Source organism: Takifugu rubripes, chromosome 13 (genome assembly GCF_901000725.2).
Source record: "Takifugu rubripes chromosome 13, fTakRub1.2, whole genome shotgun sequence".
NCBI lineage: Eukaryota > Metazoa > Chordata > Actinopteri > Tetraodontiformes > Tetraodontidae > Takifugu > Takifugu rubripes.
In genome coordinates this window covers 17,119,087-17,142,925 of record NC_042297.1, presented here as the reverse complement: position 1 = coordinate 17,142,925, position 23,839 = coordinate 17,119,087, and the positions used below count along the sequence as shown (strand labels likewise).

Sequence of the window (23,839 nt, the reverse complement as noted above, 5' to 3'; positions counted from 1 at the left end):
CGTCGGCCCCTGAACCGCAAATCTGGGCCTCCCCTCCTCCATCATCGATCTTCTAACACCAGGTATTCAGAGGTGTTTGCACACCCTCAGCAGACCTCCAGAACAAAGGCCATCGCTCGGTAGGATGCAGGTGGTGTGTCCATAGGGTGTCCTTTAAATGTTTTAGAGCTGTGCTGATGCCTCTCTGAGTTATAAACTCAAGTTTACTTTCATCACTTGCAGAAGTAAAGAAATATATGTTCCTCCTTAAGTAGGAAAGATGATATCTAACCAATTATTTGACTCCTTCTGGCTAGTAATCTAGCGTTTGCAAAATCACTCTGCGCCTACCCTAATAAAGGGTTTGCGCGGAGGCCAGGGCATAACTAATCACATTTATACGTTTGCGTGACCTTTCTCTTTTGAAACGCTTGCTTGTGATTGCATCTGCGTATCCTGTTTTACAGGGATCTCAAAGCAATTTGCTATAACGTGCGTTCTTTAGTGTGCATTTGATCTTCTTTGTGTCCTTTCACAGTTAAATCTTTATTTTTATAAGCTCACAGAAACTTTAACTAAATGTTAATCGTGACCTTTTTGCGTTTGCCCAAAACTACATGCCTCAGAGGGGCGAGAAGTTGATCAGTTAAGCACTACGCACTTACAAAACCGACAGAAAGAACTTATAATGTGTGACTCTGTGACTAATACACACAATATCGGAAGGCATACTTCCTGCTGACTAAACAGCTCTCAGTTGTTGTGCCTGTAGGAGGGTAATGCCCTGAATTTAACTGTATATGTAGCAGCTTTGGAGCTGAAAGTGTTATGATGACACATGAATTTTGTTTTATTTGAAAAAAAAAAAACCCACCATAAAGGCTTCAACATAAAACTTGCACCGCTACAAATCTTTCTCAGTTATTATATTCATCAGCCATGATTATTGGGTCTTATCAATACCCTTAAATTAATAATTCATCTGCCTGAAAAGTCACCAAAATCAGTCAACGTTCACATGGAATAAAAATTGTTATTCAGCACAGAACATTAAACCAGAAACTACAACTTAGTATGGTTGTTTGTTTTTTTCCCCAAGGGAGTTGACTTTATCTCAACCCCGTCTATCTCCTCCTCTTCATCTCTCTGTTCTCACTCTTTTGCATGACCAGTTCCATGTCAGCCCATAATTGTGTTTGGATGTTCTTTCAGATCTGCAATTGAGCGTGTTCTCGTCAGCCAAAACAGAAGCTATGTCACTCCTCAAGGTCTCTGAGTGTCTGTCTGTCTGTCCGTCAGTCTGCCCGCCCATCCATCCATCCATCCATCCATCCATCCATCCATACATCCATCCATCCATCCATCCATCCATCCATCCATCCATCCATCCATCCATCCATCCATCCATCCATCCATCTATCTATCTATCTATCTATCTATCTATCTATCTATCTATCTATCTATCTATCTATCTATCTATCTATCTATCTATCTATCTATCTATCTATCTATCTATCTATCATCTATATGCCTGTCTGTCCATCTCGGAATGCATGCTTTGTTGTGGTAACATCAATGTCAGAGGGGACCAAAGGACCTTCTCCCCCCACCCCCCGGGTTTGTGTCACATGAAATTACTGAACACACACACACACACACACACACACACACACACACACACACACACACACACACACACACGCACGAGTCCATGGACTCAGCTAAACACAGTCTTGGGAGTAAATATTTGTGCGGTGGAAGCACCAGATAGCGGAAGCCTTCTCACCTTAGCGCTGTGCAACCAAATCATGAAATATTCAGAGAGAGCGATGGGAAAAGAAAGTGGGATTGCAAAACGGAGAGAGTGGACGGGACAGAGAGAGACAGAGAGAACTGTGGGAGGGCCCAACAGAAGGAGATGGATGCAGGGGTGGGGAGATAGTCAGTGACACAGGAGAGGACCTGTAAAAAAAAAAAAACCCTCGGTGACTTAAATGAAAAGGACATGAAAGTAAAGGCTGATTTGAGAGGGGATGGACAGAGAAAGAAAAACATCATGAGGGTGAAAGTGTGGCAGGTCAAGAGGGCAAACAAGATTCAAATAGGCTGTAGACTGACAGGCAGAAAAATAGAAATAATCAGGCAGCAGAGTGTGCAAAGTCCTACAGCAGAAGTGCAGTAAATAGATGGAACAAAATAATGCTTTAATGCTCTGTGCACCAGTCAGTCTTCACTCAGAACTTAATGGGAGTGCTTTCTTTGACAGGGACATTCGGTTCCGCAATCCTGAATGACTTTTCAAATGCTATGCCTTATCTGCTCGACTCAATGGAGGGTTGAGGGAAGTTCAGTGTTTAGATATGTTTATAATGACTTGAACAGCAGCAGCCTGGTCCAGCGCTTTCCTTTTGGCAACTGCTGCTCCAGCTGAGGTTTCACCAGATGTCTACCTGTGACTGATGCTAATGGGACGGCGTTCGACTGTAGGCCGTTTTCAGGTTTAATTTCTCAGCAACATGTTCCATTTGCAGTTTATCACGCTTTTAGATCATATTTGATTGTGGTCAATATTGCACATGAACAACGAAAAGGAAAATATTTAATGTAAATCATTCAGTGATGTAACAATCATACATATTTGTAGACTAACATAGATGTTTTGCAGGGTTTGGTGGAGGCAGGCAGGCAGACAGTGCAGAGGTAATCCAGAAACACAGCGGCTAGAGACGATGAACTAAACTAGGTCATGCACAAAGGAAGCAACACGGGGGGAATCGCTGGAATGCTCAGAGAAAGCAATGAATGTACGGAGAGCAGAGAGCAGTTACACCAGGGAGTGCAGCAATAAAACACAGGTAAGAGAGGTGAGGTAATGAACGGAGGGGGGAGCCCCAACCGGGCTAAATGAAGAGGTCTGAAATGGTGGAAAACATAAAAGAGATGCAACAAACTGACCTTGATTCAGGATGTACCTGTGGCAACATACATTTTTCAAATGTGAACTAAAATTCAAAATAATAAATGAAGAATGTATCCGCTCTCTGGAGTAACTGTCCGTTGTGCTGAAATATAACCGAGTTGCATTGAAAGATTCCTGACATCCAAATGTCTTTTACTTATACATTTATATCTGGATGCCATGAAAATATCCTTTTATGGTTGGAGTAGAACATAGGAATACAGGTCTGCCACACTTTCCTGACACTGTGATAATGGTTTTATAGCAAAACATATATTTAGTCTCCAGCAAGATTGACAATAGAGAATTACATTTCATAGACTGGCTGGTAGTTCTCTAGCTATGTCTCTGAGCAGTTTCTAAGAGTTATTTTCGAGACACTCAAGTAAGCAACAAAGAGGCGTTTTTGCACCAACTGCTGGTTAGTGACTCTGCAGGATATTTGAGGTAGTGTCAACGTGCCCCCTTTACTGGAGATACATGTTAGGATCCACCACCACATGTTGGGTTACACACTCCAGGTCACAAGCACTCGATCACGATGGCTAGAAGTCTCCTCCGAGTAAATACGAGCCTCTTTGTGTCAGGGTGTGTTTGGTTCAAAGCTCAAAAATGTCAGAGGATTAAATGGGATTATTTCCAGTGTCTCCTCAGAGAATCTGTCAAATTTTGAAGTGCAGAAATGTACACAGAAGCACCACACAGCATTAGAATTGTGATCATTTCAGCCGAATGTTACTTAGGAAAGTACATTATTCCAAACACAAATGTGAATGTAAAAAACAAATAGATCTGAATGTATACAGGTGTTTGAAGGGAGGCAAATTCCACTTCACAGAACCTTTTGCACAGGAGAAAAAAGAGAGAGATAAAACTGTCAAAGCTCGAGACCTCTAAAATGATAAATTTACTTTAATTACTCTTTAAAACATATATCGAGGCAATTTCTTCTAAAAAAAAAGCATCGTGTTAGAGCGTATATCAGCCCACGGGTAGCACCGTGCGTTCATGGTGATACTGCGCTCTTGCCACCATCTCAATGTATTTGTATGCCCGCCTTCCTCCTCCTCGTTAATAAAGAGAAGCCGCCCTTGACAAATTAAAACCCCAACGTATTCCCATGCATGTATAATCAGATCCAAGGAGTGATATACGAAACCCACCCACGACCCCCTATCCCCCCAAAAAATCAACAGGACTGACGCAAAAAAAGACTGTTAATAAGATGTGAAACCTCGTCGGGAAGCAGAGGTGACTTTGGAGTTGGCTTTGAAATATCTTGGATGTGCTGTGAAAATGTAAAAAAAAAAAAGAGATTCAACTCTGCACCAGAGAGGGAAAAGGAGGGGGGAGAAGAGAGAGAGGGAGAGAGAGAAAGAGAGATTGCAGCGGGGAGTCTGAGGTTTCCCATTTTCTCACTTCATTTTGGATAAGAAAAATCAATTAGCAGACAAACAGACAGGGTGCTGCCTCCTGATGGAAAGTTTGCACCCACCGACCTGTCTTCTGTGTTTTTAATCTTTTAAAACAAATCCTGCCTGAACTTATTCGCGTCGGTTTGTGCGCAATGGCTGGTCAGTTACGCCGTCCGTCTGCCCGCCTCCACATAAATGGATGCTCGCTTTAAAGAGAGGGGGCGTGTGTGTGAGAGAGAGAGAGAGAAAGAGAGAGAGCGAGAAGGGGGGAGAGAGAAAACACCCCGTAACTAAACAAGAAGTGCATGTGGATCCGAGTGACCTTCTGAGTTTGGATAACCGAGACGATTCATGACAGCTCCGCGACTCCTCATTCGAGGTTTCTGCTCAGGAGCCTCCGCCGCGTCTTAGTTCGGATCTCACTTGTGTTGTGTCTCACTCAACGATGTGTTCCGGTGGGAAATACTGTGTCTTACTGTTCCTGCTTCAAAGTAGCCTGTCGGACCCGGCGACCACGAATCAAGGTGAGTGTTTGGCGCGTCAACACCAGCCTGGTTGCGCAACTTTCATTTTCTTTTAAAACTAACGACTCATAACCTCTTTATGCAGAAAAATGTTGTTTAAGTGTGTAATGACGACTATTAAGTGTTTCCCCCTAAAATTCCATTAGTTTTGTTTTATAATAACAGTTTAATTTGCCACTAAACAACAGCCAGAAGAAACTAAGAATAACATTAAATAAAAAGAGCTGAGATTTCTATTAAATTGATTTAATTACTCTTATTTTTCTGTCCTCCAAGAGCACTATTATGACATATTTATGTTGAGTCTGTCTACTGGTGTGAGAGACAGCAAAACTGTGGGATGCAGGAAGTTGCGCGAATCCTCAGAGCTGAATTTACAGAAAGAAACGCACATTTTCAGCCTCCTGAACAAACACCTGCAGGTTTGCAGGCACCAGCCGCAGCCAGTGGAGGAGGATCCCAGATTATACTTCTGCCCCGATGCAAAAACATTGCCGCAACTATAGGGACCCTCAAAGGGTTCCAGTGAACGTCAGCTTCGAGCACATCCTGTCAGCTACAGCGAGTCTGAGTTTGTCTATTTCTGTCCTCCCTGAGTTCAGCCATCCATGGGTGAAAATCTAAGAGGGGCTTGGGCAACGTATTCCCAAGAGGATTCCTCTTCAAAATAAGCCACATTTACAGTCAAGAATGTGGATTTTTTGCCTTTATGTAGGTCAGGTGGTTAACGCAGGTGCTGCTTTAACATGTGCTGGACGACGTGCGAGGCTGAAGAAACACAAGGGACTGTTCTACGGGTAAAGGACTGTCATCAGTGTGATGCATCTGACAGCTTCCATCTTGTACTTCAGCAGTGGGCAGATTTAAACACCTTTTCTGAATGGCTGGGCTTTGATGTGCACTTTGAAAGGCAACAAGAGAAGTTAGCATTCTAAGAGGTTACCTGTGGTGATAAGAGTTCCAAGTAGCTCATTAGACCATCTATATTTACACTGTGATTATGTCATGGTGGATATATCATCCAGGTTTCAAGTGTTTGTTATGCGTTTCACTAGCAAATGAGGACTTTTTTTATTATTATTTTTACTGGTCCTCCCTGCACGGTTGAGAGCACAAGTAGGTTAACGTTAGGCTCAGGGTTACAGATTCAATAGTGAGGGGTTAAGATTAGAGCTTGGGATCCACAGGAAGATAGAAGGAGTTCAGATTACAGAATCTTTTCTTTCCTTTTCTCTCCTTTTCTCTCTCTTCAATGGTATTTGAACTGCTTCGGGTGAAACAAAGACTTGGTGGTGCCATGAAGTGATCTGAAATGAGCTCATAACTGCGTATATTTACTGCAAATTTTAGGAGGTCCATAGTGTAAATTTACGCGTTGCTTTTTTATGCAGCTAAAACACCAAGGCAGTGATTTCCTGTGTAATCACTGCCAAAGGAGGGAGACAACAATTCTTTGTCAGATCTGTGTACATTTATTTCTTTATTTTTGGCTCATAAACAGAAAAAACAAACAAAAAAGTAAAAAAATAAAAATAAAAAAAAGCTTGATTTTGAAAGATCAAAAGGATCAAAATCTCCTGATTTTCTCTTTTTTTCTCATTATGCAGAATACACACTGGACTGACAACACACGTCATGGCCACTCTTAAACCCTTAATAACGACACTCCAGGAGTGCGTCATGCATCAGACCAAGAGGCACAAGTGCTTTTCAACAAGTTTTAAACAACTGCAATTTAAAAGAGTGAGCCTGTTAGGTCCTTCAAACGAGGGCCCTCTGGTTTGGGCCACCAGAGTGAAGGTGACAGGTGACTGACCACCAACTGCAGCCCCCACCCAAGGAAACCCAAGAAAATGCATTTTGATTTTACGTGGAATCTTCAAGCAAACCCGGCTTTTTTAACTATATGTTGCTCTTAATCACCCGCCTTCTTCCCGTCTCTACACTTGAGTCTACTTCTCACGCTCCCACATCTACTTGCGCTTCACATCTGAGCTGATAAATGATTTTTCACTATAGCAGCAGCCAGTAATCAACCATAATCAGCACCAATCTAAATTGGTGGAGTTTGGTTGAAAGACTCGTTGGCTCTAATTGCACTGTTCAGAATCACATTGTGATTGTTTAGGTGGTTCGGGAACTTTCAAGGTTATCCAAAACTCACAGGATTAGTTCTTGCATTGATTAGACGTTCTCTCGTTTATTCGTGACTAAATTAGCCCAGTTTAAAGGTCCTCACACTCGTGTGTTAGGAATCTATCAGGAAAACAAAACCAACCCTTTTCATCGGTCAGGAGCGTTAAGGCATGATGGTGGCAGATCGTTATGTTCCCAGACATACTACGCAGAAAAGAATAATGAGCTTTTTGCTGTATTTCTCTGAGCGTGCACCTGTGGGGGGGGGGGGGGGGGGGGTCTCCTCTCCTCTCCTCTCCTCTCCTCTCCTCTCCTCTCCTCTCCTCTCCTCTCCTCTCTCTTTACCCAGCCGGCCATCAGCAGGAGGGCCCCCCTACATGAGCCTGGTCCTGCTCAAGGTTTCTTCCTGTTAAAGGGGAGTTTTTCCTTGCCACTGTTGCTTGTCTGGGGTTAGGCCCTGGGATTCTGGAAAGCGCCTTGAAACAATTTTGATTGTAAAAGATTCCATATAAATAAAGATTGATTTGATTTGAAGATTGATCTGTTATTTCCTGGTTCTAAAGTAGCTTCAGTAAAAACCATGGACGAATGGGACGGACATTTCTCATCAAGAAAAGATTGAAAACAATCTTTCTCCCATGAAAGATTGTTTTTCTAATTTTGTTGAAAATCAATAGCTCTCTGTCTCTGGCGTTCTGACAGACTGTCTTTATTCCTCCTTCTGTCTGCATCCTCCCTTGAATGGCGAGACAGCATGATTGTAATTCCTGCTTTAATTACCGGCTGGTGGTCAAGGCTAAATGAAGTCTTTGCAAACGCTCAAGTGGTTCATTCAGTCTGACTAAGCCTTAGTCAGATATACCTTATAGTAAGGTATATCTTCTCTGGTTATCTACCTCGCTCGCTGCCACAGCCGCATTGAATTAGTCCAGATTTGGCACAGCCGGGCCAAACGCTGAAGTGGTGGCTAAGAGAATGTGACTTTTTGTCGACCCCTGAAGTGCGACACACTTTGTTGATAGAGATTGTAATTAACTGACTGCGTGGAGACAAAGGAAATTGCACATTCATCATATCAAATCGACTCAGGGGGCTTAGCAAGGGACAGATAATGACTCCTTATACGCATCGGCCGTGACCAGAGTGCAAACAGTTGGTAGCGCTTGTAGGTGCACGAGGCTCGAGGCCGCCGTTACGGCCATCGCAGGCAGGATTATCCACGAACGCTGGGATGTGAACTTGGAAAAGTAGGCAATAAATGCTGTTGTCAGTGCAGCGTTGGTCCCAGATGTTCTGTTTCAGGAAGGAATATACAGCTGCCCCCGGGGCCCATTGAGACGGACGCAGCTGTCTGCTAGTGTTCTGTTTTTCTTGCCGTCAGGTACGGACCAAATGTTGTGGTAGCGTGAGGGGAATACTGGGTCACTGGAAGTTTAAATATCTGTTTCATTTGTAAAATGAGATTAAATAAGTGTTAAAGCGCTTGCGAGGTTACAATTGTTCCCGCTTTAGACCGCACACACAGCGCCAGCTAGTGGCCTGGCATGGAAACTAGAGAATTTTCAATGTTTCGTCCGTGGAAATGTGCACTTCTTTTCAAATAAAAAAGAAGCAGTACCATCTCAAGTTGGCCCTTCTCATATGACTGAGCCTGAGTCTAGTGCTGACACTTAGAAGGACATTCTAGTAGTTGGTGAGCACCGTTAAGTTTAATGTGAAAGTGACAGTTTATTATTGGGTTTAATTGACCTTGCCCTCCTAGATCCGTTTGGCTTGTCTGGTTTCTTTTGTGTAAACCTGAAGTCAGCGGTTGACAGAACAGTAGAGCTCCGGCTGTGAGGGACCAAAACAGGTACCTATGATATTGCCACTATTAATGATATGGAGCCTTTAAATCTCTAATCAATGGCTGCAGGGAGTTGTTCCACATGCTGGGTTAACACTTGAACTACATGTTAAAGTTTGAGATGGAAAGTTTATTCCTTTATTTTCCCCTTCAGTCATGTTTAGTTTATCCTTCATGTCAGGCAGCACAGGAAACTCCTGACCTCTGTGAAGGTACCAATCTTTCAGAGTTCACCAAGACAGAGGGAGGGTCCGCGCTGGTGTGGCGGCAGTTCTTAAGAGCTCTTATTTCATGGTCGTTGAACCAGATAAGGGCTGTACGACTCGCTGACAACTTGATAACAATTTTTCTGCTCTCTTTCCTCTTGGTCATTGCTATTTCTCTTCTTTTAACATTTACCCCCTCTACCTTTCTTACCCTTGCCCTTTTCTGCTCTCCTCTATCACCCTGGCCTCTGCCTTTCGCCTCCATTTCACTTTTATTTTTGCCCACCCCTACGTTCTCAAGTGGTTCTGTTGGACACAACGACAGTGCTGGGGGAACTAGACTGGAAGACATATCCTGTCAATGGGGTGAGTGAAACGATCATTTCTTATTACCCGAATGAAAGTTAAAGCTGTTATCTTAATGAATACAACCCAGAACAAGTGGAGACATGTGATCTCAATCAAGTGTAGCAGCATTGTGCTGCTGTTGCTCTGCTACACAGCTTAGCATTGCATTAGCAGGAGAAAGTGAGAAATAACTCCTGCTATGTCCAAAAATCAAGCAGGGTTGAGTGCAGAGAGTGCGCTCAACCCTGCGTGACTTGGTGCACTCGCTGATGAGCTGAAACCTGTTTGAGACACCGAGGTATTTAGCTTCAAACGGCATCACAGTGTTGCATAATGAATACGAACTCGACTGACGTCTGCACTGGCCTGATCTCTTTATTTTTCCTACTGAATATTTGATATTTTCTCAATGGTTGTCGTTTCGTTGTTACTACAGTGGCCTTAATAATTAACTTTACGGTATATCTAGCTTCATGTGTACCACAAAGGATGATGGCTTAACTGCTTAGTTATTTTCAAAATGCATTATAGGATACATTAAATGCATTAAATGGAGGACAGTGATCCTCATTTTATGCCTCACCGGTCTGGGTTCTGAGTTCTAAAATTGAGTGCTAGCATGTGCTAGCTTTTTTTCTTTTCAGCGTGTTGACTGCTGATGTTTGTGTTCTTTAAAATCTGCATTTCAGACTTACAGCCGTTGGTTGATATCATTGTAAAAATATGTTGTCCGATCCTCTCTCGACACTCACTGTCCTCTTTTCTTTTCCTGAGAGTAACGCTGCATTCATGCATTTCGAAACATTGGAGAAATGAGACCCGAGTTGACAGATCAAGATAGAAACAAATACGATTTTAAAATAATTAGATTTATAGTATAGTTTGACTAAGTTAGGGAGGCTGGACTAAAAAGCCCAACGGGCCATACGTGGTGGTGATTTGCAGCTGCTCTATTATTATTATTATTATTATTAGTAGTAGTAGTAGTAGTAGTAGTAGTAGTAGTAGTATTAGTATTAAGAATTATTATTAATTTATAGCTACAGGGCATAGACTGACTGCTTTCACTTTGTTCCTCCTGCTTTTGATTGGCATTTCACTGTCAATAGAAACCTTTTTTTCTGAGCAGTGTGGATGCAAATGTACACACTGCTGTAAACATTACGCCTCCCAGCATCCCGTGAAATCGGCATCAAGTGTGCAAACTTTGTGCCGCCAGTGTGATTCACGGTCAGTATGTGCGATTTAGCAGATGGGCGCGGGGTAGCTGAGGGGGCTCCGGCCTGGTTCGGAGCAGTTTAACCGATTTCGTGCACCACTTCTGCCGTTCACATCAAACATCCGACAAACAAACACAGTGTGTCACAACAACTGGCGCTACCTCATCTATTATGTATTTTCATCTGTAAGAGAAAACAGAGCCTGATCATAATCCCACTAGAGATTAAAGTAATCTCATTGTAGTATATCAGTTTTTGCAGGGCTAAAACAGAAGGGAAGATTTTTTTTTTTTTAATACAAGCAAGCAACAATAGCTATCCCACAATAATGCTTCTAATTCCGCACACATGGTGACAGAGGGACTGTTTGAGCGTTGGGGCTGTGATTGAAAACGTAATAAATCCTTTGGTGCAAAACCAATAAACAGAAATTAAATACTGAGGTATCTTTCAGGTTGAGACACTCCTCTTGAAGGAGCCTGTCCTCATCCAGAATGCTGGGTTTTTTGCTATGGGGAGAAGCAGAAGCAGCATTAATTAGTCGAACAAAACACAACACCAGCGCTCAGATTCACGTCAAATCAATAATTCATCACAGCTGCAGAGATTTAATGATAGTTTTATACCACCTCCGCGCTCTCCCTCACATCCCCTTAGTCTGACAATGACAAACGATCGTGTTTTAATCAAAACCTTGTGCCTTTTTAGACGCTGCACCATTGTTGTCCCTGTGATTTAAATGCATATGTAAAGGTGTTTGTGTTTCATTGTGTTGAATTGAAACCCTGAGCTCATATCTGGGTTTATTCTTTGAATTATATCATTAAGACAACAACAAACACGCACTCATATTATTTTTCTAGCAGTGCTCAGCCATATCCTCCACTATAATGTCTTTAATTTTTCATAAACAGACTTTGCAGGGACATTTGTCTCAAATTATGAGACAAATGTTTCGTGATACTTGCACAGCTCAGCCGTTATCTATCTGTCGTCAGATAAATGAGAAAAAGGGTTTAAAAATTAAACAGAATGAATGGAAGCTGTGTAACATCTAATAAAAGAGATGATGAAATGTGACCTCAACAGGTGTGAGTCTTCCACTCCTTTCTGATCCATCTTCTGCTACCTGTGGACCAGTTTGAGAGACACTGGTCACACAAATCTGTCATTCTGATGATAAAAAGGAAATAGTTCTGTTATTCTCCTGGTCACAGCATTTCATATTGACAATAAACAAGATCCTAAAAGTATCAATGTTTTAAAAGGAGGATCGTTTGGTTGATTTATTCGACATATTTAAAAGTGCTATAATGAAGCTACAAACCAACTGTCGTCATTTTTTTCCCCTTTGGTTTCCTCTGTCCTCCCTCTCATAGCCATCAGAACGTTGCTCATTGAGAAGTGCAGATGGACCCAGTTCAGGCTAATGTGATGCATGGGGATAAGTCCAGATATTAATATGACATTTTCAGCCATTATAGCAGGGCTGTATTTTTGGGTTATTTTTCTACACTTTCCTCATTGGCCCTCTCTGTTTTTACTCCTCATCCTCCATTTTTCTTTTTGAATCACTGCAGCCTCGGGGGTCGATGCGCAATCGGCCCCTTTTCCTTACACACTTAAAAACTTTCTTAAATAAACGATCCTTCACGGTATGATGTTTTATGGAGTCTAGAATGTGTCTGGAGGGGAACGCGTTATTCTGCCCGTGCTAGTCTGGTCTACATGCAGTCATAACTCATTTGGAAGATGATCTCTTTATCTGCGAGGCAAAAGTTCCTCCTTAGCCTCCATGTCTGCGTTCAACAACTTTCACAACAGCTGCAGTTTTCGGCGGCTGTCAGAGATTCCCGTCACAAAATGAGTGCAGAAGTTAAGCTGCCTAGAGTCGAGGAAAAATGTCAAAACAAGTTACCACATTCAAAGCTCTCCACATTCGCGTCTCTGCAGAATGAGGGGACATTGCAGCAGATATTAATACGTCACTGTTGAATTGTCCCCGTGTGGAGACAGACACGCTGATGGAACACCGTTATCCTTCTGATTAGAGGACATTCTCTACCCCTCTGTTCACATTACACACACTTCTGACAAGAGATTAGATAATCTCAGCGCAGTAAAGTCTCCTTTGAGCCCCATTTTCCCATAAATGAAGGCAGGTTTCGTGTTCCTGAAGCTTGAAGCATAAATATTCCATTAAAAGGTCTGTTGCAGGGGTGATGTGAGCACGACTTGACTTCTATTATGAACGCTTCCCTTGTTGTTAGCTGGTGATTTTTGTTCGGGGGATAACAGGCTGAGCCGTGGGGATCTACCTGCCTCGCAGAGCTTAGGCCGCGGCTCTTTCAAGCTCACGGTTCACATTTGTTTTCCCCATCTCTGAATCGTGCCACATCCTCGGGGGAAGGTTTAGCTGCGAAGCGCAGGGTTACAAGTTACCATTTTGTCATGTTTGTATGCATAATTAAACTTTAATGACGCAGCGCCGAGCGTCTGGAACGCACACAGACGGATTCCGAGTAGCTGCCGGCGGTCGACGAGGAGGAAAGTAAAAGGAGGCATTGACTTAAAAATGATGAAAGTTATTTCAATTTGCAAAAACAACTTTATATCACTCGAGTGTTTTGGGCTAAGCTGCAATTTCAAAACGCTCACTTCAGCAGAGCTTTGCATATTGTGATATAAGTGAGGAGAAAACAAAAACTGACTCAAAAGTTCTCGTGACCATTGTTTTCCAGCATTAAAACAAAATGTCCTTATGCTAATATTGTTCCTGCAAGCACAGCTGCAGAGTTGCTTATGAACGTAGTTTTGGAAAATAATTATATAAATGTATTTATAGTAATAAAGCAATAATGAATCATGTGAAATGAGGCAGTATAGATGCCATATGCATATGTTTGATGACGCTCCATTCTGTATACAGTACAGTAACATAAATAGCTGGGTCTTCAAATTACAGTTTATTACACAGTTTATTTATGCCTTTCATCATCAGTCCTAATTCAAATCAATTTTCTTTATTCTTGTAGCGCTGATGCATATTTATAATTAACATCTAGACTCAGTATATGAAAGTGAAACCTATTGTCTGAATTGTCAAAAAAAGGAAAAATGATTATGATTGCTTGACTGCAGAGCCCTCAAGAGTCACATAAAGCTAATTCAGTTTAATTAATAAGAGATTAACAGCCTGCATAGTTCACTCAAGGTTAAAGTGTTGCGTAATAACGTATATGAGATAACGCTCTCAACTTAGTCTGTCACAGAACTTTCTTAAGTCTGTCTGTGCGGCATCCTTGGTGATGTTTGCTGTTAATGAATTTTGAGAATGTGTTTGTAATGTATTGTAATTACATACATAATGTCATGTATGTAATTCAGTTATGATGATATTGATAATTGAACTTGGGAAATCGGGAACGTGTTTGTCCCAAAATTAACTCGGGTGATTCAGTTTATGCGTTTATTACCCCGATGTCAAGAGACCGGTGTAAACACTGCCTTGAACGGTGGAGGCCAGGAATAAATGTTGCTGTGTGATCTTTATGGTCAATCATAGTGCTACACTTAAGTGCAACAGAGAGCTGTTATGGAGTCACTAACAGTGAGGATGGCACCAAAGCGCCGGTGGGATTGATGGTGCTGCATTCTCGGCGTTTTTTTGTTCACTGCTTAGAGTTAGTGACATCCATGGATGTATTAGAAACCAGTCCTCCATGCTGATGAGCTGCACTCAGAGGAGCCTCCTGAAAAGCTTCCCGAACATTTCTGTGATGCCATCGTTATCCTACCTTTTAAAACACGACGTGTCGGTGGGCTGAAGATGGTGGCTCTGGTTTTAAAGGGTTTTAAAATCAATCTTTATTTATATATGTTTATATATTTATATATGTTTCAAGGTGCTTTCCAGAATCCCAGGGCCTAACCCCCAACAAGCAACAGTGGCAAGGAAAAACTCCCCTTTAACAGGAAGAAACCTTGAGCAGGACCAGGCTCATGTAGGGGGACCCTCCTGCTGATGGCTGGCTGGGTAGAGAGAGAGGAGAGGGGGGAGGACAGGTAGAGGATAGAATGGAGAGGAGAGTAGAGGAGAGGAGAGGAGAGGAGAGGAGAGGAGAGGAGAGGAGAGGAGAGGAGAGGAGAGGAGAGGAAACCATGACCCAGTGGGGGGGTGACAGAGGCCTGTCAGGTGATCATGTTTCCGGACCCCGGCAGCCTTGGCCTATAACAGCACAGCTAAGATGTTAACCTAATGATTAGACGACCCCCTAAGTATGATAATTAGTCTGTCTATGACAGTACCTGGAACTGCAGAATTAATAACAATAAGCTTTTTCAAAGAGGTAGGTTTTAAGTCTGATCTTAAAAGTAGAGATGGAGTCAGCCTCCCGTACCTGAACAGGGCTCCGTACGTGTACGTTTGTAAGTGACACAATGTCAGCTGTCCGTTTATTGGAGATGAAGCTCCGGGCGTCACAATGTTAAAGCGCAGCAGTCAAACGAGAGGCCGGCTGATGCAACGGCCTGCAAACATTGGTGCAACCGACTGGGTGTCTCTCAAATGTCACATTTCTTTAAAGACTGATGTCTCACTAAAATAGAGGTTGAACATTGTATGAGCGCCACTTCTGCACCGCTTCACCGCTCCCTCTAAGCTATATTAGAATGTACTATATTAATAATAATATGATTTCTTCATTTGTACGCCTGTACTCTCCCTGTGTGTGTGTGTGTGTTGTTGTAGTGGGATGCTATCACAGAGATGGACGAGCAGAACAGACCCATACACACCTTCCAAGTTTGCCACGTAATGGAGCCCAACCAGAACAACTGGCTTCGCTCTGGGTGGATCCAGCGGCAGGCTGCACAGAGGGTCTGGATGACTTCCTGAAATGAAGCAGCCTTAAAATCTAAACTAGTTTGATAGTTTCGAGGGTGATTTCTAGTAAAGTCTGTACAGGAGACGTGCTTTTCTTTTTCATTGCTGTATTGTGTACAAGCCTTGCCCAGATTTCCCTTTTTTAAATCCTTTTTTCAGGTGTATGTGGAGCTGCGCTTCACACTCAGAGACTGTAACTCCATCCCTTGGGTGTCTGGTACCTGTAAGGAAACCTTCAACCTCTTTTACCTTCAAAGAGATGAACCCCTCCCCGCAGGGACACGGTTCCGACCCACAGACTACGCCAAAGTCTGTCACTGCATTCATCTTTCATACGCTCTAAACCACGAAACGTCAGCGCCTGTACTAATGACGGGTTTTTCGGCTTTAAGGTGGACACCATCGCAGCGGATGAGAGTTTCACTCAGACTGACCTCGGAGATCGAGTTCTTCGTCTCAACACTGAGGTCAGGGAGGTGGGCCCAGTGACACAGAAAGGCTTTTATCTGGCCTTTCAGGATGTGGGAGCTTGCATCGCGCTTGTATCTGTAAAGGTGTGTGAGTCATGAAACTGACCCGATCCCCAACATTGAATGGACCCAGTGTGTTGACTCCCATACACGTGGACTCTGTTGTATAATATCCTGAACAGGAAATTAGCAATGGAGCGTTCGCTTTGAAATGAGGCAGTGGGATCACACATTTAACCGCTGTTCCATGAATGCCTGATTGGATTGGGTTGTGGGGACTTTGGCTAAAGGATTAGTCTCTTTCTCTTGGCCCAATCATGCCTAGTTTAGTGGGTCATAATTAACACTCACTCCAATTGCTAGTGCTTTATTTTTATTACTGATCAGTTTACAAACATGTGGCCGACTCATACGGCAGCAGCTGATCGTGCTCTTTCACCTCAGGTGTTCTATAAGCGCTGCCCACCCACGGTGAGGAACCTCGCAGCCTTTCCTGACACGGTTCCTCACATGGATTCCCTCGTGGAGGTGAGAGGCTCGTGTGTGGAGAACGCCGAAGAGAGAGAAACCCCTAAACTGTACTGCGGTGCAGATGGAGACTGGCTGGTCCCACTGGGCCGCTGCGTCTGCAGCGCCGGCCACGAGGAGGGCGGTGACGGTTACTGCGAAGGTAGGAAACAACGGCAGAGCTTGTGGAGTTCACATAAATGCTACACTGTCCGCCTTTCCAGATCCTGCATCCTTGTCCGTTCCTGTCCATCAGCCTCTGCCTTCGCCTCAGTGCAGCTCCGCCTCCTGTCATCCTCGTCGCTCCTCCACTTTGTTTATGCACCACTTACGCTGCTCCCGCTTCTTTGCATCACTGTCTTTGCTCTCTTTTCATTTCCCCCTTTATACTTCCCACTCTGTGAGGCTGTCCCTCACCACACATCCCTTCACCACAATCAAACACTCTGAATGCGAAGAGTATTTCAATTTCCTGCTGCTGGGATGAAATAAAGCCAGGAAACAAAAGCAAATGGGAATAAATACAGTTCTCTCAGATGTATCCTTGATAAACACTTGCAGCTGCCTCACATAGGTGTGACCCACTGTCAGCAAAACAGATTATTGTCAGTAGAAGCAGCTGATGAGTTGCTCCAGATAGTCTTTGGCCTGGTTTCTCAATTAAACTATGCAGTAGACAGAGGGAAGCTGGCTAATTACCTCCATTTGTTAGTTTCACAGCTAAATTACTTTGCACCTTCATCTTCCAAAAGAGAGAGAGAAAAAGTCACGGTCTCCTTCGCATACGTGGCTCAGGCTTGCTTCTCTAATTAAGGCTGCTGCTAAATTAAGTCACACTTCATGGTTACATTTAGTTGCTATGTTTTCCAGATTTGAAGAAGCCTGAGCTGGTAGGTGTGGAATTCATTTCATAACCCCATGGTGATGTGATTATTCATGTTATCACAGAGAGAACAGTCATTAGCACAAATAGACCCTTCTGTAGATCCTCCGACAGTGTAATTTTTCTTCTCATCTGCTCTTTAATCTGCTTTTTATTTGTTTTGTCTCCCCCTCTCGATCATCTAATGAAACTAGTCGGGAAACAGATAGATGAGCGATGAGATGAAGCTCATTTAAATCAGGAACGACTTGGAGAGTTATTACATTTGCTGGTCTTCGTGTCACGAAGGTAATCTTTACATCTCAAGACTCTTTAGATGTGAATCTCACCCTGAAGTCCAGACAATGATGGTGAAACATGGAGGACCTTCTGGTTGACTGGTGCTAATGGGATTGATTTAACAATGACATGCTGTGTACATTCAATGACACACATACAGTATCTATGTAGCACTTCACTAATCGAGCACCATTCCCCAGCTGTGTGGGTCTTTGTGTATGTCTGTATGTGTGTGTGTGTGTGTGTGTGTGTGTGTGTGTGTGTGTGTGTGTGTGTGTGAATGGATGGATGGACTTCTAAGGTCTAATCCTGTTGCCTGGTGACTAATGGGACTGGGTCCAGAAACCCCAGTGATGCCAGTTAGGAATAAGCAGCAGTTAAAAGTGAATGATTGAAACTATTTGTAACTTCACTTTGATCACAGTGATTGACATAATGTGAGCAGAGGCTGGATGTGGAGAGCTGGGCCAACCACAGGCACTTGTGGTAGATTGTGCACTACCACCAAGAACGCCCACTCACTCGTCAGTAGTGCATGCATGAAAAAGGCTAAAAGAACTGCAAAAGAGCGATTATGATTGTTGTTACATGCCAGGAAACTGAATGCAGATGTGCATTTACGCTCTATTGTTTTGGTGCAAGGTTTTGGAATGTCAGTCAGCATCTATTAAGGCCAATCAGCTGATAATGTCTGACCAGCATTAGGCCCAAAAAAGGTGTGGCATAGCATGACAGCAGCATTATGCTTTCGTAATCAATGATTTATGGCCTAAATGATTTATGACCTATCACTATTTTCCCATCAGTAATTTCCACTGGACCTGGAGCCGATGCCACGATGGAGACATGCACTCTGCAAGTAGTTGCAGGAAGTTTAGACGTGAACTTGCGATGACTTCTGCTTTCTCCCCGTTTTCATTTTGGAACACTGCTTCAAAGGGTGCTGTGATCAAAGCTGTCTGAGAGGCAGCGTGGGGAAAGAGCAAAAGAGGGAGAGATGGAGAGAGAGAGAGAGAGAGAGAGAGAGAGAGAATAGGGAAAACCTCAGCGCTCCTAAATATGAGCGGGGCTCTGCGCTACCCCATAACAAAGGCGGCGGCGCTCATCAAACCGTGCTTTCTACCCCAGCAGCATTCTGCCAGACTGTTTTGACATCTCAATCGAACGCTTTATTATTCTATTCCTTTCATTCGGCATCAGCCGCGAGAGGATTACTCAGAGATAACTGGTTATATCATGACCTAGATAAGGCAACATCATAGTGCTAATGCTGTTGGTTCCATCACAGTCCCGCCACGCCATGCTCCTCAAAAGGCAGGCAGGAAATTGTGGGCGAAGCTAATGGAGACATCTTTTCACATTTCATTTAAGTCAGAATAAATGTGCAGCCAAGACCAAAAGACCAACCAGTAGAATAAATGATCCTATTCAATTGCAGATCAAGCTTGTGTAATGAATTAGTTCTGGGTTTTTTTTAAAAAAAAAACCCTTCTGTATAGATTTTTCAGCTAATATCTCATCTGCATAGAATTCACACCAAGGAACCACCAACTTTCTTCTTATTGCAGATCTATAGTGACAGAGCAATTTTTATTTTCTTATTTGGAATTGCAAACAAATTTGATCACAGTTTTTCTTACTCTTTCCCTTCTAAAATGCTAAGTGTATCTCCAGAGACTGAGAATATTTGCGTATATGTTCTCCACCACTTTCTGGAGATGCAGGATTGACCAGGCAGGAACTTTCTTGACTTTAAATTCAGGTTTAAGTGCAATAGGGCATGAGGAAATCAATAGTTTCTCCTGTTGTATCTGAATCAGCGAGCCCCTCTTCTGTCCATTAAGGATTGTGTTTACTCTGGCCTCTAACGCAGCTCAGCCCAGCTCAACCATCAGTCATTCTCTGTGAACTTCCCATCTGCATATCAAAGCTCAGAGATGAGGGTAAACATAGTCTTTGACTCCATCTGTCTCTGACAGCGCAAAGCCAAGAGAAAACTTCCACCCCTGCACGAATACAAACAGCTAAATCTCAGCTTGCATGGAATTAGGCTGCTGCAGACATGCAGGTGATGTGTTGTGTTGGAGTGTTGCGCGATGTTGGGATTTTTTTTACAGCTCCCCCAGGGAGCTTTGATGTTCTTTGAATGGCTCAAGTCTGTATTGTAATAGATACCGTCACTACGGTTAATTAAGGAATCATCAGTGACCGTCCGATCAAATTAGAATTCAAAGGCCGATGCTTCACAGCATGGCAGATATTGACAGGCCAGATCCCACAGTTTACCGTTTTATAGCCCTCTGCAGACTTCTTGAAACCAGAAAAGTAATTGATTGAAGAAGAATTGCTGAAATGGCTCCGCTTTCTCTAATGTAAGGTTTTTATTGCACTTTTAATTCACCTTCCTGCAAATTTAACTGGAATGTAATGTTTTCTAGACATTATTCACTCTGAAACACAAGGGCACACACAACATAACTTTCAACTCCCTCGTTCATTCCGGCTGGATTAAGTACAGTGACAGACTCTTTCCGTTTGCATTAGGCTGCTCAGGAGCTTACAGGCGTACAGTGACCCTTAATAGAGCATCGCATTCTCAAATGTACAGAACATAAATGAGTCGACCCTTTGATGTGTAGTTGACAGCAATTCAAAAGCTGTTCTCTATATGCAGCGGAAGTGCCGACTGGTAAAATTCTTGGCTAAGGTTCTCATAATTCATGTATGAATGGGTTAAATCGTCCTCTGAGGAACACTACAAATGAACTCCCACAGCGAGGGAACATTTGCACTTAATACAGGCACAGAAGATGTGAGTTAATTGGTGTTTAAACCAAAACTTGTTGGTTGAAACCTAAAATCTGAAAGAACAGGGAAAATTTAAACTGTGAGGAAAAGCACATAATGCAAAATCATACATAAAAGAAATACAGCAGATAAAATACAACACAATAATCACAAATGGAATTTAAAAAAAATAGATGTACATTTTAGTTTTGAATGAAATGGAAGGCAACTTTCCTTCATGAACAATCATCATGAAAACAGAAACAGATTAAAGATGCTGTCATGTGACAGCATTTAACATTTAAAAGGATCATCCCACAAGAATTGCGGATGAGGCAGAACCATAACCTGGAAGAAAAAAACGCTGCCCACATTTGTACAATATTGTACAAATGCTCTTTTGGGATGATGCGTTTGTAGGCTAAGATAATACAGTGGAAAGGAGGAAATCTTCATTGGATTCTCCATCTTCTGATAAGCTTAACAGAGGACAGGGAAAGTTGGAACAGCAGGTTGAAGGGGTGGGGGTGTAGCAAGAGGGAGGGAAAAAAAATCAAATTAAGGGTAAAAACTTACCGCAGCCAAAACTGCTTGGGGAGAGAGAAAGATAAGCGGAGCTGTGAGCTACAGAGGGAAAAAAGAAATGGGAAGGGGAAAATCAGAGAGGACGGGGGACGTATAGGAAAATGATGGAATACTGAAGAATACTTTGGTTAGCAGAAGAGACCATGCTGGGGATTTTGGTTTCAGTCTGAAAGCAGGCTATGATTGCGTTTTCTTAATGCATGATTTGAAGCTCTTTCCACCTGTCTGACAAACAGCACAGGGCAACAAGCCGGCTGTGCGTTTGCCAAGGCTGTAGATGGCAAGGTGAGTCGAGGATGTGACCAAAATGACCTGAAAAGAAATACATTTAAGTCTTCTTTTCGTTTACATTCTCGCTGGCTATAGGGCTCCACTTGACAGCCAGGCACAAAAATCCATCAATGCTGTTTTTGTCGCGTCAGAAAAAAGTGTGTTGATCCCGGACCTTGAAAAAGAACAACGAAAAAACAGTCCAACCTTCATTTTAATGCACCAGTTCCTTGTAATTGTGTTCAGTGCATTTGAATTCTTTTATTTTTGCTGAGAGAACGGGGCTACCAGATGCAGGCGGTTTGCTAGACCAGACGATGTAAAGAACTGTAACTGGACTGAGTGTTCTAATAAGCTGAGTCGGAGCAATAGCTGAAGAAATGGGGACAAACCAAATTTGAGGACAAAAGCAGCTGGGTGCTGGATCTAGACACGGACAGTAACAGGCAGCGTCCCACAAAACGCCCCACTCACCAGGCCATCATCTCCATCTGTTCCACAAAGCTTTGACCTTTGCCTAACTAAGAAACGGCTAATAAAAAATGACAGATTTGTCCTGTTGATATACATGATTTGTTTTATAGTTGTGGACGTTCATCGTGTGGAACCGTTTTGTGTCTTTTTCTTTAGCTTGCAAGCCAGGTTTCTTCAAGGCCTACGCTGGGAACCATAAATGCTCCATTTGTCCTCTGCATAGCTCCAGCCACGACCAAGCTGGCACCATCTGTCACTGCGAGAAAGGCTTCTACCGGGCCATTCAAGACTCCTCCACCACGGCCTGTACAAGTTAGTGGAGCCATTCAAAGCCATTTTCTGATCAACAGATATAAGTTTAACCACTGCATGGAGAACAGCAACTAGTCTTTGTCGCGCCTCGTTTACACATTAGAGTCTGTAATCAAGGAATCGAGGAATCGAGGAATCAAACAGCTAAATCACTGTCAAGGATTTCCACCCACAGAAACGCCCTCAGCTTCTGCTGAGATCACTCAGCAAATGAGATGTGCCACGCAGGCACACACCTGATGGGTGATGGGTCTTTCTAGGAGTCACACTGAAGCTCTTATAAATGACATATTTGCTGTTAAATATCTCATGGGTTTAACTTACAATTACTCAGACTTGGATGCTGCTAATTTCAATTTGCAGAGATAGTTTTGATGCGCTCTTATTATACCGTTATTAGCACATGTAAGAATCACTGAGCTATTACAATGCTACATCTCTTTTCTTCAGGACCCCCGTCGGCTCCCAGGAACCTGGTCTCCTTGATCAACGACACGGCTCTCATCCTCCAGTGGATGCCTCCTCATGACTCCGGAGGCAGGAAGGACATCACTTACAACATCTTCTGCCAGCGCTGCGACGGAAGCGCCGACATTAGCGGTATCATCCAGTGCGAGCCCTGCGAGCCGGACCTGCGCTTCATCCCCCGGCCACTGGGCCTGACCGGCACATCTGTGGCAATATTAGACTTCGCGATGCACGTCAGCTACACTTTCCACGTGGAGGCCGTGAACGGCGTCTCCGCCCTGGGCGTGGCGGCGCGGCCGCTGGTGAACGTCACCGTCAACACACATCACGCTGGTGAGTTTTACAGCTTTTATCCTCAGCTGCTGCTGCTCTCCTTCCACCTCAGTGTATCAATGGGTCAGGGTATTTCTGACCTCCAACCAATGTGACCTTAGACAAGTCCCAATTACTGAGACCCAGATTTTGAATGTAGCGTGAAAAGGTTCCACCAAAGAAACGTCCATTTCATTTTTTAAGGGGCAAGAACACTGATGGAATAATTGATGCAGAAGAGAAGATGAAGGTGGGGAGGTGATGAATTATTCTGGGTATCAGGTTTTTCCCTGTTTCAGCATGTGAAAATCAGTTGAGAGATGAAATCCTGGTCAGCCCAAGACAGCCACTCTTCCATCATTACTGGATCTGAATGAGAGGGAAAAGGGATGGGAGCAGACATATAATCTTTAAAAGCTTTCCATTCTTCCCACCCTCAACTAGCTCAGTGTCTATGCCATATAGATGGTGAACATTTCTGATATTTATTCATATTTCTATGTCTAATAATGTATATACAGAAACAAAATCTCTAGTTTGGGCCACCAGATTCGCTTATTCCGTGAGTTCAGCTGCTGTCAAGGCAGAACATTCCCTTTGATCCCTGATGTTGAGTTGCAATAACAGTAATTTGCTCCTGTCTCTGAGCACATTTTCCATCATATCTAGCATTTGTATACAATTGTTCATTCTGTCTGACATGTTGCTTTCATGCTAGCCTGAATGCGGTACCCCATCAGTGCTTGTGTAATGAACAGCCTTTAAATTACAGCATTACGCTACTTTATTACTTTAATAATTAAACCATTTTGCTGGTGGAGTGTCATAGGCAGTGAAAGTCAGGTGTCAGGCAGAAGTGTTTCTAAAGCTCTCTGGCTCTGGCAGCCTGGTCGACCGGACGATGTTGGAATGCAAATTCATTTCTGGAGAGGAGATGCAGCCTGTGGGCATGTTCCCATCAGGATGTTTAAAAT

General features: G+C 43.2%; 1 protein-coding gene across 1 annotated transcript in view; it reads left to right on the top strand.

Annotated features, from left to right (window-relative positions):
• Positions 1 to 4,383: 4,383 nt before the first annotated feature.
• The window catches only part of LOC101080137 (ephrin type-A receptor 6-like), a 29,418-nt gene continuing 9,962 nt past the window's right edge, over positions 4,384 to 23,839 (top strand). Inside the window, exons 1-8 of the mRNA XM_029846228.1 lie at positions 4,384 to 4,877; positions 9,367 to 9,431; positions 15,384 to 15,512; positions 15,678 to 15,827; positions 15,911 to 16,072; positions 16,433 to 16,658; positions 21,930 to 22,085; positions 22,536 to 22,886. Coding sequence (XP_029702088.1) covers positions 4,799 to 4,877; positions 9,367 to 9,431; positions 15,384 to 15,512; positions 15,678 to 15,827; positions 15,911 to 16,072; positions 16,433 to 16,658; positions 21,930 to 22,085; positions 22,536 to 22,886 — 1,318 coding nt within the window. The 5' untranslated portion in view covers positions 4,384 to 4,798. The remainder of the gene's footprint in view (positions 4,878 to 9,366; positions 9,432 to 15,383; positions 15,513 to 15,677; positions 15,828 to 15,910; positions 16,073 to 16,432; positions 16,659 to 21,929; positions 22,086 to 22,535; positions 22,887 to 23,839) is intronic.